This window comes from Falco biarmicus, chromosome Z (assembly GCF_023638135.1).
Source record: "Falco biarmicus isolate bFalBia1 chromosome Z, bFalBia1.pri, whole genome shotgun sequence".
NCBI classification, from domain to species: Eukaryota; Metazoa; Chordata; class Aves; order Falconiformes; family Falconidae; genus Falco; species Falco biarmicus.
This window is the reverse complement of record NC_079311.1, coordinates 11,414,134-11,427,270: the sequence shown is the minus strand read 5'-3', so window position 1 is coordinate 11,427,270 and position 13,137 is coordinate 11,414,134. Positions and strand designations below refer to the sequence as shown.

At 41.1% G+C, this 13,137-nt stretch overlaps 1 protein-coding gene across 2 annotated transcripts in view; it reads right to left on the bottom strand.

Moving 5' to 3' along the window:
- The window catches only part of PALM2AKAP2 (PALM2 and AKAP2 fusion), a 274,692-nt gene that overhangs the window by 106,818 nt on the left and 154,737 nt on the right, over positions 1-13,137 (bottom strand). For both annotated transcript variants that reach the window (XM_056324615.1, XM_056324616.1), the window contains one exon: positions 6,903-6,985. In XM_056324615.1, coding sequence (XP_056180590.1) covers positions 6,903-6,985 — 83 coding nt within the window. The remainder of the gene's footprint in view (positions 1-6,902; positions 6,986-13,137) is intronic.

The window sequence follows — 13,137 nt, the reverse complement described above, 5'->3', positions numbered from 1 at the left end:
AGCGCAGAAAAAAATCCCTTTCAGTAGTATCCCTCTTTTATTCTACAAATCCCTCTTTCAAGTATGCTTCATCAATAACATCCACATAAGGCAGTCCTGAAAGATGGCTTGCCTGTGTCCAGCTTGTCTGATTGAGCCTGAACATCCGCAGGGGCAGGGAGCATATTTCTATATATTTCCTGAATTACTGCATGCATAGGAAGAGCCATATAAATATAGCACTACTTTTTTACCACAGCATTACGTATTCAACATTTATATCAACTGCTGGGGCAGGATAATCACATACTACAGTACTTCAACAACTATGTACAGTTGCATATTCCTCCAACCAAACAGGCACAGCAAAAGAGGCTTAAAAAACGACCATTATTTCAGAAATAGGGAACCTCTGTAACTCTTCTGAACAACACTTGAATGGCATATTCTTACAAAGAGCATTTGTTTGTGAACTAAAAAGCTTGATCCAAAGCTCAATGGAGACTCTTCCAATGCATTCAATGAGCGTTGGATTAAGTCCTTCCTGAGGAACAGATGCAGGGTTTTATTCACTACCACTAGAACAATAAAAATGACAAGACAAAGAACAAAGTTTTCTACAGAGTATAAAGCAGTGTTGTCCTGCAGCAGCTTAAATATGTTAGGCTCTATAGTTAATGTCCTGTAGAGTTAGCAAAATTGTTTGTGTAGCCCATTCACAAAATAGACGGTGCAGAAATGTTTAAATATCTACACATGAACACCCACAGTATTGAATTTCTTAGTACTTGCAAGGACTGAGTTATAAATGTAACTACAAATTGCAGTTGTGCAAACAAAGATAACACAGAAATAGTTTGCTGCCATTGATCATCAAGACTATGATGGAAAAAAGAGGCTGGAAATTTTTTATGCTATAGTTCTCAGGTGGATCCAAAGTGTTTACTGAGACCTCGACTAAAGGCAGGCTTTCCTTTAGTAAGTTTATCTCATTTAACATAATGATTTCTTATCTGGCTGGTAGATGTTATCAAAATGTAAGCAATAATGAGTGTTAAGGAGCAGAGACATTTGCCCCTGCAGGAAAAACTGGGGCCAGAGTCAGCCCAGGAAAAAAAGTCTGACAAGGGAGATGATAAGCAGCTGTGTGAGACACAAGAGACTAGATTGAAGTAAAAGGGGCAGCAGATGAGAAGAACAATTAGCAGAAACTAAGCCACATGCAACCTGGGACTTGCACCAGAAGCAAAGTATGAAGGGAATCTGATCAGAGGCTTTCAAGATGTCTGGGTAGACCTTGTAAAGAGATCTAGTGGGAGAGGGAGAGTGAAAGCAGCAGTCAAAACAGGCTGTTCTTTTGAAACATCTGCATGTAAAAAGTGGAAATTGGGAAAGCAGCCTGTATTAGAAGAGGCTGCAGTCATAACAAAAAAGACCCTTGTGATGAATATGTGGAGAGAAATGTGGATTTTGAAAGACCTGAGGAACTGGCAGGGTCTGGTGGGAGGAAGTGTGATGAGCAGAGAAGGACCTTACACAAAACTTTTTATACCATGAAAGAAAGAAGAGAATCAAAACCTGACAAATAATAATACACACAACTGTTTCTGTATCCATTAAAAATAATCCCATTTAAATTTTGGTAACTTTTTCAGCTAACGAGTAGCAGCCTCCGAAACAAGTCAGTGTTCTTAAATCCTGCACATTTAATTACCAGGTAAAGCCAACACAGTTCTTACTCCAGTTCCAAACATTAACTAAATGCAGAAAGGCACAATTTGTCACGCCATCTTTTTCTGGAGGGTTGCCACAGGTTTGCTTTGACAATTATGGAGAAGAGAAATCCTTCTGTCTTTACTTTTACTCCCACACGGGGAACCCTATCAGCCTCCAGGGACTGAAATCCCTACTACATAGAACAGTAAGACCCTCTTGCCATATGCCTAACATCTCCGCCTTTATGTTGCTACAGCCTTAGTGAGAGGTCCTGAAAATTCTTGATACCTTCTGAGTTTTGTATGTTGAAGTACAAATCTTCAGCAGTTAACCTGCCTTTTCCACACATTTTAACTGAGCCCTCCCTATATTCAAGGCTAGATGCTCGTTCCCTCCAGCATAATTGCAATGGTGTTAAATGCCTCCAACTGGCATGTGTCATTTGCTGCAGGGTGGATGGCAATACTAGAAATGACTGAGAAAACCAAGCCTACCTGAAAGTCCTCAGGAAGTCAGAGAAGTGGATAATATTCAGAGAAGAAATTCTTAGCCTCATGACAAAATGCTTTTTCCCTCTCCAACAACACAATCACAGTTTCTTAAAGATATGTCTCTTTCTTGAGTTAGGAAGGGAACAGGCCCACTGATGAAACCTGTGGCCAGTCTGAAGGACTGGCTGTCCCTGCACTATGCTGAGCTCTTAGCTTCACTGCCTTTTCTGACCTTCAAAAGTGAAATCAAGGCAAAATGAAACTAATGAGATGACAAGACAAGCTGTTTATAGGCTTGCTAATTAAAAATACACAGTATTCTGTATGGAAATCCAATTCTGCACTACAAAATTGCTGTGCATTTTAAAGTCTAACTCACATGGTTGGAGCAGGGAGTCTTATTTGTCTTTGGATATGAAGATAGATGGACGTGTTTTACACAGGCACCGCAGCTTGACCGTCTTGTTACTTTGCTTTGACAGTTTCCTTGCAGAGCCACAGAAATAAAATTACAATGACGGAGGTCAAACATAATGTCTGTGATCACTTTGAATGACTGAAGATCCTCTGGCTTCCCTGACCAATGTTGCCTGCCTTGGTCATGATACAAAGACACACCTGAGGGCAATTAGCAGAGACCATAACTGGAAATGAACTCTTAACTGTGTGCTGTGACATGCGGTTCAGTAACCCAGATGAATCCCCCTCTCCATTACCCAGCCCAGCTCCACTGACTTCAGCATGAGGTGAACTGTGGCCAGGAACAGGGATGGAGAGTGCGGCCTGGGAAACCAGTGATGAAAGCTGGCAGGAGTCAACTGCGGAAAACGTCAGCTGCAGAAAATAAATTATTTTACTCCTTGAAACTGGATTGTACCTTGCCTTGGATTTTTGCTGCCTATCTGTCTCTGAATTGCAATAGTGTCCCTCCGTGGGTGGCATGGCAGCAAGACATGTCCTAAACTGCCTGAAAAGTCAGGGAGGAGGTGATATATGGCTATCCAGGCTGACACTCCAAAAGATGACCAGGCAATTTTGCTGCCTGGCCTCACAAGCTTCATATACATACACTGTACAGAAAAAGCATCTCCCTTTTAAACCGCTCCAGAGTGCTGAAAACATCAAAGCATCCATCATTCTGAGTTATCTGTAAAGTTTTTGGCCACAATGTATTTATGGCAGCAGGAAAATGAGGAGGATGAGGGGAAGGGGTTGTATCCTGGATCATTTGAATTTTTTTGTTGTTGTTTTTAAGCAGCTGCCCAGTAAATTTAATTAATCTTTCTAGAGATTCCTGGACTCACTTAGGTTCTTCTGTTATACAATCTTTCATAGAACCAATGAAAGAGTAAATGGAAGTTCTATATCTCTGATAAAACATTCCAGCAAAATAGCAGCATCTTTTTGACTGCAAGACAACTTTTTTTCAGCCTACTGCTGATCCTTTTATGACCATAAAAATTTTGCTGAAATTAGAAGTTGTCCACCAAGATAATCTCCCAACCTCCTGTACAGTAGTGTTGCAGAGAAGCCAAATGGTGTATATGTACATCTTCTTCCTTGTTACTAATCTGCAGTAATGATGGTGGGAAAATAAAGAAAAACAGCTGCAGTTTGTGCTACTCCCACACACACGTGTTCTCCTTTTTGCGCAAAAGCTGCAAAAATGGCTCAATAATAGAGTATGCGGTATTCCGAACCTGCACTCCAAAAAGAGCTGCAGGCATAACAGGATGTGTTTTCAATGTAACAATGCAACAAATTCTATTTAGAAAAGAATGAAAACACATTAAAAAATCCAAGATTATTCATAAACTTTGGCTTGTTCAACAGTTGGTCCAGTTTGGCTAGTTCTGAGGACTTTGCCTTTTGGGAGAACCATATTTTTCCTTTCTTGTAAGGCAGATTATTACTTTGCTTCATGACTAGGATCAAGTGTTAACATTCATTTATTGATCCATATCCTATCTTCACTGGTTGTGGATGTCATTACCTATTAGATATAAGAATATTTTATACTGTATTGAAACCTATGCAATTACCATTGACTTGAACCATACAGTCTGGACGTAGGGGTAGCTGGTTTCTTGTTTGTTAAAGCTGAAGGGAACTTTGTGATGGGTCTAGGTCTCCACTTGGAGAAAGTAGGCTGTTGAAAATAACAGAGATATGTGGATTCCTGTTTCCTGATTTCTGTTGAGAATCTTTCTCTTGGTATCATAAAAAAAAAAATAAAATAATTGCAACTAAGTCTGAGTAGATTCTTTCCAGACTTAATCTAAAACTGATGGTTTTCTTATATGAAAATTACGTTGCCCATCTGAATGTTCAGCAATAGAAAGGACAATAGTTTTATGTTTGTCTCTCTTAGCAAATACAAGCTCAGATGAGCTTATATCCAGCTGCCTCATAGAGTTTGCCTCCAATACCAGGCTTCTCCCTTCTACAAACTGTTAGCAAGTTATTACAGAAAATTTCAAGGCTTTTTCATATGCTGTGACTAAATTAATTTTCTTCCATGCTGGTAAGGAGACTTTCATGGACTTTATTGACTTTCCTGTGCTAGCATTTTGCTGATTCTGCTCATGCTGCATCAACGGTAGCACTGAGTCAGCCTCCCTCTTACAATGTTCTACCATTAAACCTCCTCCTTCAGAAGGGGGTGTGTGTGTGATTATTAAAAATATGAGACATCTTTTTTAAAACCAAGGAGAAAACAATGCTAAGTCAGATTTTCTTCTGTATGCTGTTACACTCCCAAGCACTGGAAGTACTGTGTTATTAAAACAAACTGCATTCCACAGTCATTGAACCTTTTTTCCTCTCTTCCTTGAGTATGACCTTAACTTAAGCCAGAGAAAGTTAGGGACTGATTAAACTCTAGCTCAGAGCCTTCACAGCCATCCTACAGGTCCTGCTTGCAAAAGATGACCTGCCACAAAGCGATTCTACACTGAGCAGAACACTGATAGCAACATGTACAAAATGTCTGGGAATGCTTGTGCAAGTCCATTCTCCAGCTGCAATCAGAATGATTTAAATATCTGATTTAATGTTAACATGAAAGTTTCATTTTGACAGTTTTGCATTATCAACTTGAACCTTACTGTTATTGTTTGTGTCGTAAATTATTTGCCTAAAGAAAGGTGGACTGTCACTGACAGATACCTGTGAGGACATGTTTGTTTCCTGCTTTATATAGATTTAACCTCAAATTTGGTCATTGTTTTTAATAGCCAAGTGTATGAAATCCTTGCTATATTGTCATTCTAAATTATTAACCACATTTAGTCAGAATCATATTTGTTGTTTATCAGCAGATCTGTTTCATTATTTTTTTTCTTTAAGCAACAGTTGGTCCAGCGGTCCAGCCACTTTTAGATTTTATTAGCACTTAAATAAAAACTGTGGGAAAACTGGATTTTAAGAAACTTAGTAACTGTTTTTTAATGATAAATGAAACTAGTAAATATGATATGAAAAATCTAAGACAAGGTTTTCAAATCCTGCTTTACATTTACATTTTCTTCATTTAAAAAAGTTTCTGCAGATGCTGGCTTTAACAGATTAGTTACCATAGCCTTTAAGATCTTAAAGTTAGCTGATCTGAGCTTCTCACACCAGTTCTTACTCATAGGCCAGAAGAATATATGAACTTGCTGCATTTTTATCTTTAAATGCTTCTCTAAATGAAAGAGTTAGTTATTAGGCTAAATTTAAGTAAGTGTAATTAAAGAAAAAAACCCTCTGCTTTTATAGAACTCTGAAATGTGCTTCATCAGTTTCATCTGAACCAGTTTAACAGCCTTGATTACTATTATAATTTAATTTAAATTAATGCAAAAGTTTAAAGTAAATTTAGGCATTAATATGGGCTATGTATATCCAAGTTTGCATCTTTATTTAAAAATCCAGTTTTTGATGAAAAGTTGTTGGAGAGGTCTTTAGTTTTTAACGTGGTTCTTTTTGTTGTTAGATATATGTGCTTCACTGTCAGCAGTGTCAGGAGTCCTGAAGATGAGCATCTTGGTCCTGCAGGAATTCTCTTGCTCATTGACTCCCTTTCCACTCCCAACATCTTACTGACAAATATATGTGCTGCTGTTAAGAACACCTGGCTACACACATTCACACCAGGAATGACAAAGAAAAAGGAATATCCCCATCACACCTTCTCCAGCAAAGCATCATGTTTCCATGCACCACCCAACCACACGAGGCAACCAGGTGAGGGTGACATCCCTCAGATGCTTGCCCTCATGCTGACAGCTGCTTGCCTGTGGGTTTCCAGCAGATGAAAGGAGGTGGGGTAGCAGTAACCACAGAGAGGCCTGAGAAGAAGAGAATGTGCAAGGGAAGACATGCAGGGGATTGACTGATGAGGAAGAAGGACTGAGCACTGGTTTAACATCATCCTGCAGTGAGTTGCCAGGGTTATTTAATAAGACCTCCCAAGAGATGCACTTTTATTGAAGATCCTCCTAATCCCAGCTGTTGCATTGGGCTTTCAAATATTTAGGAGGAGACCCTGTGGTAGTCAAGCAAATTCAGTTTACACCAACAGGGTCTGGTGTGCAAACTACTCCCACCACGACAACCTCCTTGCAGCTGAAGATGTGGCCCATCCCACCAAGTGCGAGGTGCCATCAAGCATTATGTCTGAGCACAGCATGGATCCCTGTGCTTCCCACAAGGATGCAGTGGGAGGAGACTTACCCCTGCACCCTCCTTGGCTTCGGGACTTTCACAGGAGCACGGTCCCAGCGGGTCCCTCGGCAACATATCCGATCCTCCTGTGCCTACAAAACCAAAGACATTTTATTGCCCATGGGGGAATACGCATGGCTGAGAGTCTGCTTTGCTTTGCTTGGATCCATTTCTACCAGCCACGCTCTGTTGCCAGCCTCATCAGCATTGTTAGAGAAAGCAGAAAGGATACAAAAACAATGACTGAAAAACATCTTTGCCAGCTGGAGATAGCTTTGCATGCTGTGGAGAGGCAGCCACTGCTGGGAGAAAATGCAGTGGGTGCTTAGCAAGATAAGCATGCCATGGCACAGGAAGGACATATTTAATTTCAGCCCCCACAGCAGCCATCCCTTTTCCTAGGGTGGTGCGCTGTGTCAGGGCTGGGGTTGTCCTGGTCCCTGATGGGGTGGTGGGATGGCCTCGGCTGCCAGGTCTGGCCTTGTCATCCCCCAGGGAGCACCCCAGGCACTGTTTGCTCTGTGCTTGCCTGTGTTGCTGTGCTGAAGGTATGCCTGTGCTCGCATCATCCCTGGGATGAGCTCATCCCATCTCAGGGAGAAGCCAGAGGATTTTTCAGCATTTCTGGGCATCCCAAGTGAAGGGTAACTAAAAGCATCTAGGACCCTAAATAGCATCTCATTAGTGAATTGAGAGCGGAGTAGAGGGGGAGAATCACCTCCCTCAACCTGCTGGCCATGCTTCTTATCATTACTTATGCAAAAGGATCTGTGCATCGGAGATGTCCTTTGCTTATTTGTTGCACCTGTGGAAAGTGGCACGTACTAATAGTGCTAGCTTCAGCTGTAGTGTACCTTTGGATACATGGAGGCACTGACTACACACCTGAATCTTTCTAAAAATATTGGCTGGTGGATTTTGCTGCTTTTTGGCAGCCTCACATAGACATCTTTTGCTGTGGGAGAATAATATGAGAATGTGTCAGTGCGACTTATGGGCCAAAATCATGTAGGTGCTTTTAACTTTTTCCAGGACAGGTTCTTTGGAGCTGATCCCTCCGCTTCCCACATGATGAACCATGGTGTCCATGTAGTCCACAGAGCCAACAGGTAGACTCCAGCAAGGTTTAAAGACTGCATTTACACCACTGGAAGTGCATAATAACAGAACTGGGACCTTTATTCCTTGTCATGCTCTCAGCACTCTGGAGAAGTCCACAAATCCAGAAGTCTGACACTTGGCCACAGGATTGATTCCTCCTCTGCATTCTCATTCATCTTTGCTTGGGTTCCCCTAGAGCATTGCAGCTTTGGAATTGGTGCTGCAGAAAAGGCATCTAGTTTATTCTGCCCTGATTTATTTTTTCTATTGTTTTTTTCTTTCTTTCTAGTTCACTTTGCTAGTGTTATTCATGCTAATCTCAGGCCAAAAAGACCCTCCTCATTATATGTCTGTAAAGCATTTTAGCATAGTGGGCATCTGGTTGTCTCCTCATACCTATATGCTCTCCTGCTATTCAAATACAGATGTAAAATAGAGCTTTGTGCCTTTTTATACCATTTCGCTAAAGCGTCCCTTCATACTCAGGCCATTGTGCACCTTTTTCTGCAATGTATTTGGAATTGTGAAGCTTTCAGCATGTTGTCCTTTGTGGATGTCTCTGCATTAGCAAGTAGCTGTGAAGTAGGGATGGCACAGAGAATGGGAGTAGTTGCTACTGACACCTCTAGATCTATATTGTACATATTTCCAGGATTTATTGTCAGGCTAGATTTAGTCTGATTCCCTGTGCTGAATGTTACCACAGTGTCAGAAGGAGTAGTACTTGATTAGAATATTTGTGTTTCCACTAGTGTCTGAAAAGTATTTCATGTGACCCTGCAGAAAAGTTTCTGGTGGTTTTCTCAAAAAGAACCCTTGCCTGCAACTCAACAGTCTCACCACATAGTGTGAATCACTTCACATCTCAACCAGTTGCAAATGCGGTTGAGGAAAGAGGGATGAGTTCACTAAAACCATACTACAGCTCTCTGCCAAACTGCTGATATATATACAGCCTATGCCCACCAAGAAAGAAATGTCTGGTGACTAGGATGCTAAATGGAGAGGTGGGTTGCCTGATTTCATACCTGTGTTACAATTAGCATTCTGCATAGCCCTTGATAAGTAATGATATTTATCTAAGTTGTCCACCTGTAAATGGTAATTCCCATTGGTGTGGCAACACATGAAAGACTGAGAGCATTACAGCGGTAATACTTAACTGAAACAAAAGTAACGAAAGTACAAAGCCTATAAATTAACATACGTAAGAAAAGGATAAACTTCCCCCAAATCTCACAAACTTATAACTACCATAAGCCTGAACAGATGTCATCTCCACACTGTATTTGGTGTCAGGCCATATATGCTACAGCATTGGCCTCTAACTTGATCTTCAATGAGGACATAGCAACTATATAATCACCCTTGGATTAGAGAAAAAAAAAAATCCAAGCATGTTCACATCCATGGACATGTTGTAAAGGCTGCACATAGTACCAGTTCATGCTGCTATTAACACAGCTGAAGTTTTACATCTATCATTGTCTGTACAGCAACGATGAAGTAACTCAACCAGAACAGCTGCAGGGCAGCCCCATCAGCACTATTGGGGCTCAGTGGCTTTTCATCCATCTCTGTGCCTGCTAGCTTCACTTCTGTGTAGCGCTATGCTGACTTATTTGTTTCCTTTTATTTGCTGTTGATTTCAGCTGTGAATAGAGTTTGATGGATGACAGGAGTTTAACAATAAAGAGGACCAGACAATACAACAGGAATGAAGCTGAGCTAACAGTCTCTTTCCTTAAGAGACTTACCCATGCAGACTTGGGAGACAAACCGAGGTGCAGCTATAAGAAGGAATTTGGACTTTCAGCTTACCAGCATCAGCCAAAAGAGAAAGAAATGGATGTTGTCAGGACAGGAAGGATGAAATTTAACGGCAAGAGGCAGATGCCCAGTTCCTGGTGAGGTAGCTGGCAGTGAAAGTGCAGAATATGGATGAAAAATAGAGGTACTGATGAGGGATCTGTAAAACTGCTGTGCACACCCACTCATTGCTCTTAACAGACAAGGGGAAACTAGCAGTTCATTCTTGAATTACGATTCTCCATGGTCAGCACTGTGACAGTGGGGAAAACACCTCTGCATTGCTTAGCAGTGACCTGGGGCAGTACACTCATCTCAAGGGTGCTTGCTTCATCCATCTCAGTCTGTCAACCCCTTTGGGTTTCTGCTCTACTTCTATAGGTCCTGGACAAAGCCAGGAAGCTAAGGTGCAATTCAGCTACCAAAGAATGTGAACTTTCTACAGGGGCCCACAACTCCTTTAGAAAATACTTCATGTGCAACAATTACCCAGAAACCAAAGACTTAGGGTCTTAATTTTGCTATTTGTTTTAGCAACAGTTCACCATATAGATTCCATTGCTGTATTGTTAAGCTGGTGGGAAACAGCTTTGAGCCCTGTACCACACAACCATTAACACTGGAGTAGACTGTATCCATGTGAAACCTGACAGCCTACATCCTCTGTCAAAAGAAATTGGTGCAGCAAAGGGGCAAACGGTAACATAAGAGGTGCTGAATCAGGAAACATCTTTAGGGTAAGATTTGTCTTCTCGGAGGAAAAGGTAGATAAAGCATTTATGACTATTCACCAGGAAAACTCCTGCAGTGATCAAATCATACTAAATCAAGCCTTCTTCATGTCTCACACGATACTCACACTTGCTACAAAAGGTTAGGGCATAGTCAAATGTTCACTTGCAAGGCAGCTGGAGCAATTTAAGATTTATTACTCTCATCCACTGAGGCAGGTTGTCTGTGGGAGCACTTTTAGTGCTTTTCAGACTTCCTTTCAAGGAAGGTTGCACACATGTGCCAAAAGGACATGTTACTGCTCCCCATTTGGCCCTCTGCCTGCTGGAGGGTGCTGCCATATCAGATCTACCAGCTGGTCTGCTGCTCACCAGAGTGCATCCTGCTCTGTTCAGGCTGGAAGAAAACAGGTCCAACCACATAAATCCTGGATCGTTACTAAGCTTGCATATTTGGTCTTGAACAGGTCAAAGAAGCAATTTATTAGAGCAAGTATTTTCACTTGACTTGAACCACAGAGATCCCTATGTTTCTCAGTCCAGTTTCTTTCAGCTACATGTAACTTGTCAATAAAAATGAAAGCCAAACCATGTCCTTGTGTTGCTATCTTGGCAGTGCCCCGCTGAGCCAGCAGACAGATGCCATGTTAAAGTACAAAGTAGAGTGTGCCACCAATTACTCCTGTGAATAATAAAAGTCCATTCAGAAAAAGAAAATCCTCAAAGAAGGAGAGGGAGAGGGGAAAAAGAGACACAGTCTAGGAAAAAAAAGACCTTTCAGCAAGAGTGCTGACATGTTTATTTACTGAACCACTAAATGGCTTGGTAGCTTCAGGGTATTCAGATTGGGAGAGGTCATGTATCAGGATGAAGACAAAGGCATTACTTAAGTGTTGAAGAAAACCACTCATTTATCTGGTTTTTTGCACTTACTTTTCCTCTAATATATGCTATGTTTAGGTATTGCAGCCTTGCTACATTTTGAAACAGTAAGGAATCTTTCTGATCTTTTTAACCATGCTTTGAAGGCTCACCTTGAAGTGCTAAGAAAATATTCTAGTCTTAGTTTCCAGAGAATCTTCAGTCTTAGAAAAACTATTATGAAGAGTGCTGTAGGTGCCACTTCTGTTGTGATGTGAGTGTCTCTCTGACAGCAATTGTCATTAAGAGCATAAGCTCATTTAATCTGTTTTTCTGCACCTGATAGCAGTTTTATTCACTGAGGTGGATGCACAGGTTATAGAGCTAATGGCACAATTCTCTTTTGCTGATTTATTTTTCTGTTCCAAATGATTAATCTTTTTCAGCTTTCACACTGTGATATAATTTGGAATTTGGACTTAAATACTAACAAGGCAAAAATCTCCCTGCTAGGGCTAGTAGGAGGGAAGTCACGCCTGCTTATGCCCCACTAAAAAGGAGCCTTGGCTGGTGTCATTCCTCAGAGGGTGCTGGCCAGATTGTGGCCATGCCAGAAGCACGGTGTTGTGCCTGTACTAAAAATAGGTGTTGAAGGTTCAGTCTCCAAAATTCAGATGGACATTTTATTTGCAGATGTAGCCTGACACCGTTCTAGGAAACACCTAAACAGACTTGTGCTGTTGGTTGCAGGTGGAGTAGTTAAAGCCATTGCAGATCTCCATCCCTAAGGTAGATTAGCTTTCTTTAGCTCAGTCAGGCTTTCAGGAGTGATTTGAACTAGCCCAGGCTAGCAATACTCTGAGATGGCTTTTGCATGCTTCAGTTGTGTGGAAAGTGTTGGCAGCTTGGGGGAACAGTTATATCTTCAGCTATTCACTACAAGGTCATGTAACACCAGTGTCAAAACTTGTCCCTTATTTGTTCTAATCAGGAATTCTTACCTACCAACATCATTTCTGGTGAGCAGCAGTGGTGAACTAATGTTGGTTCAGACTGTGCATGTATTTTCTCCCGGATTTAACTCTGGGTAAAACCCTTTCAATAGTAGCATAACTAAGCTGCAAGTGTTCTGTGAAGCTCACCATTTCTGCTATGAAGCAGGCAAAAGCCCTCAAAACCATAACCTACAGATATTTTGCAATGAAATCTTAAGTATAGACCAGTCCTAAGGTGAAAGCTATTTTAAGAGATTGCAGTGTTACTTAGAAAATTGCTCCCAATCTCAGCAATCTTGTTCACAGTGAACAGTTCATGAAGAAATTGAGAGAGAAACACTGAAGTTTTTGGAGGAAAAAATGTCTGCAGGAAACAAGCTAAAACTCTGACATGAATTGGGAGGCATAAAAAAGCGAAAAATTGTGACTCTGGTTTCTCCTACTTGTAATACTTTGCCTTGGAGTACATTCTCTTGTTTGGAAATGCCAGGTAATAATTGTGATGTTCCATCATTAAAAGAGCAAATTGCCTCCTAGCTTTGCCTAGAGTTAGTTCCTGTATGTGGCAGCAGTGCAGCCAAACAATGAATTCATTGCCTTGCACAAGGGTTTAGAAATGGCAAAGAACTCCTTGAATGATATAGAGAAGGGAAGCACAAGTGACTCATGCAAATTCTTTTTAATCATGACATATTAAGCTCAACCATAGAAAGAAAGCAGAAGGTAGCAGAAAAATTATCTGCTGCC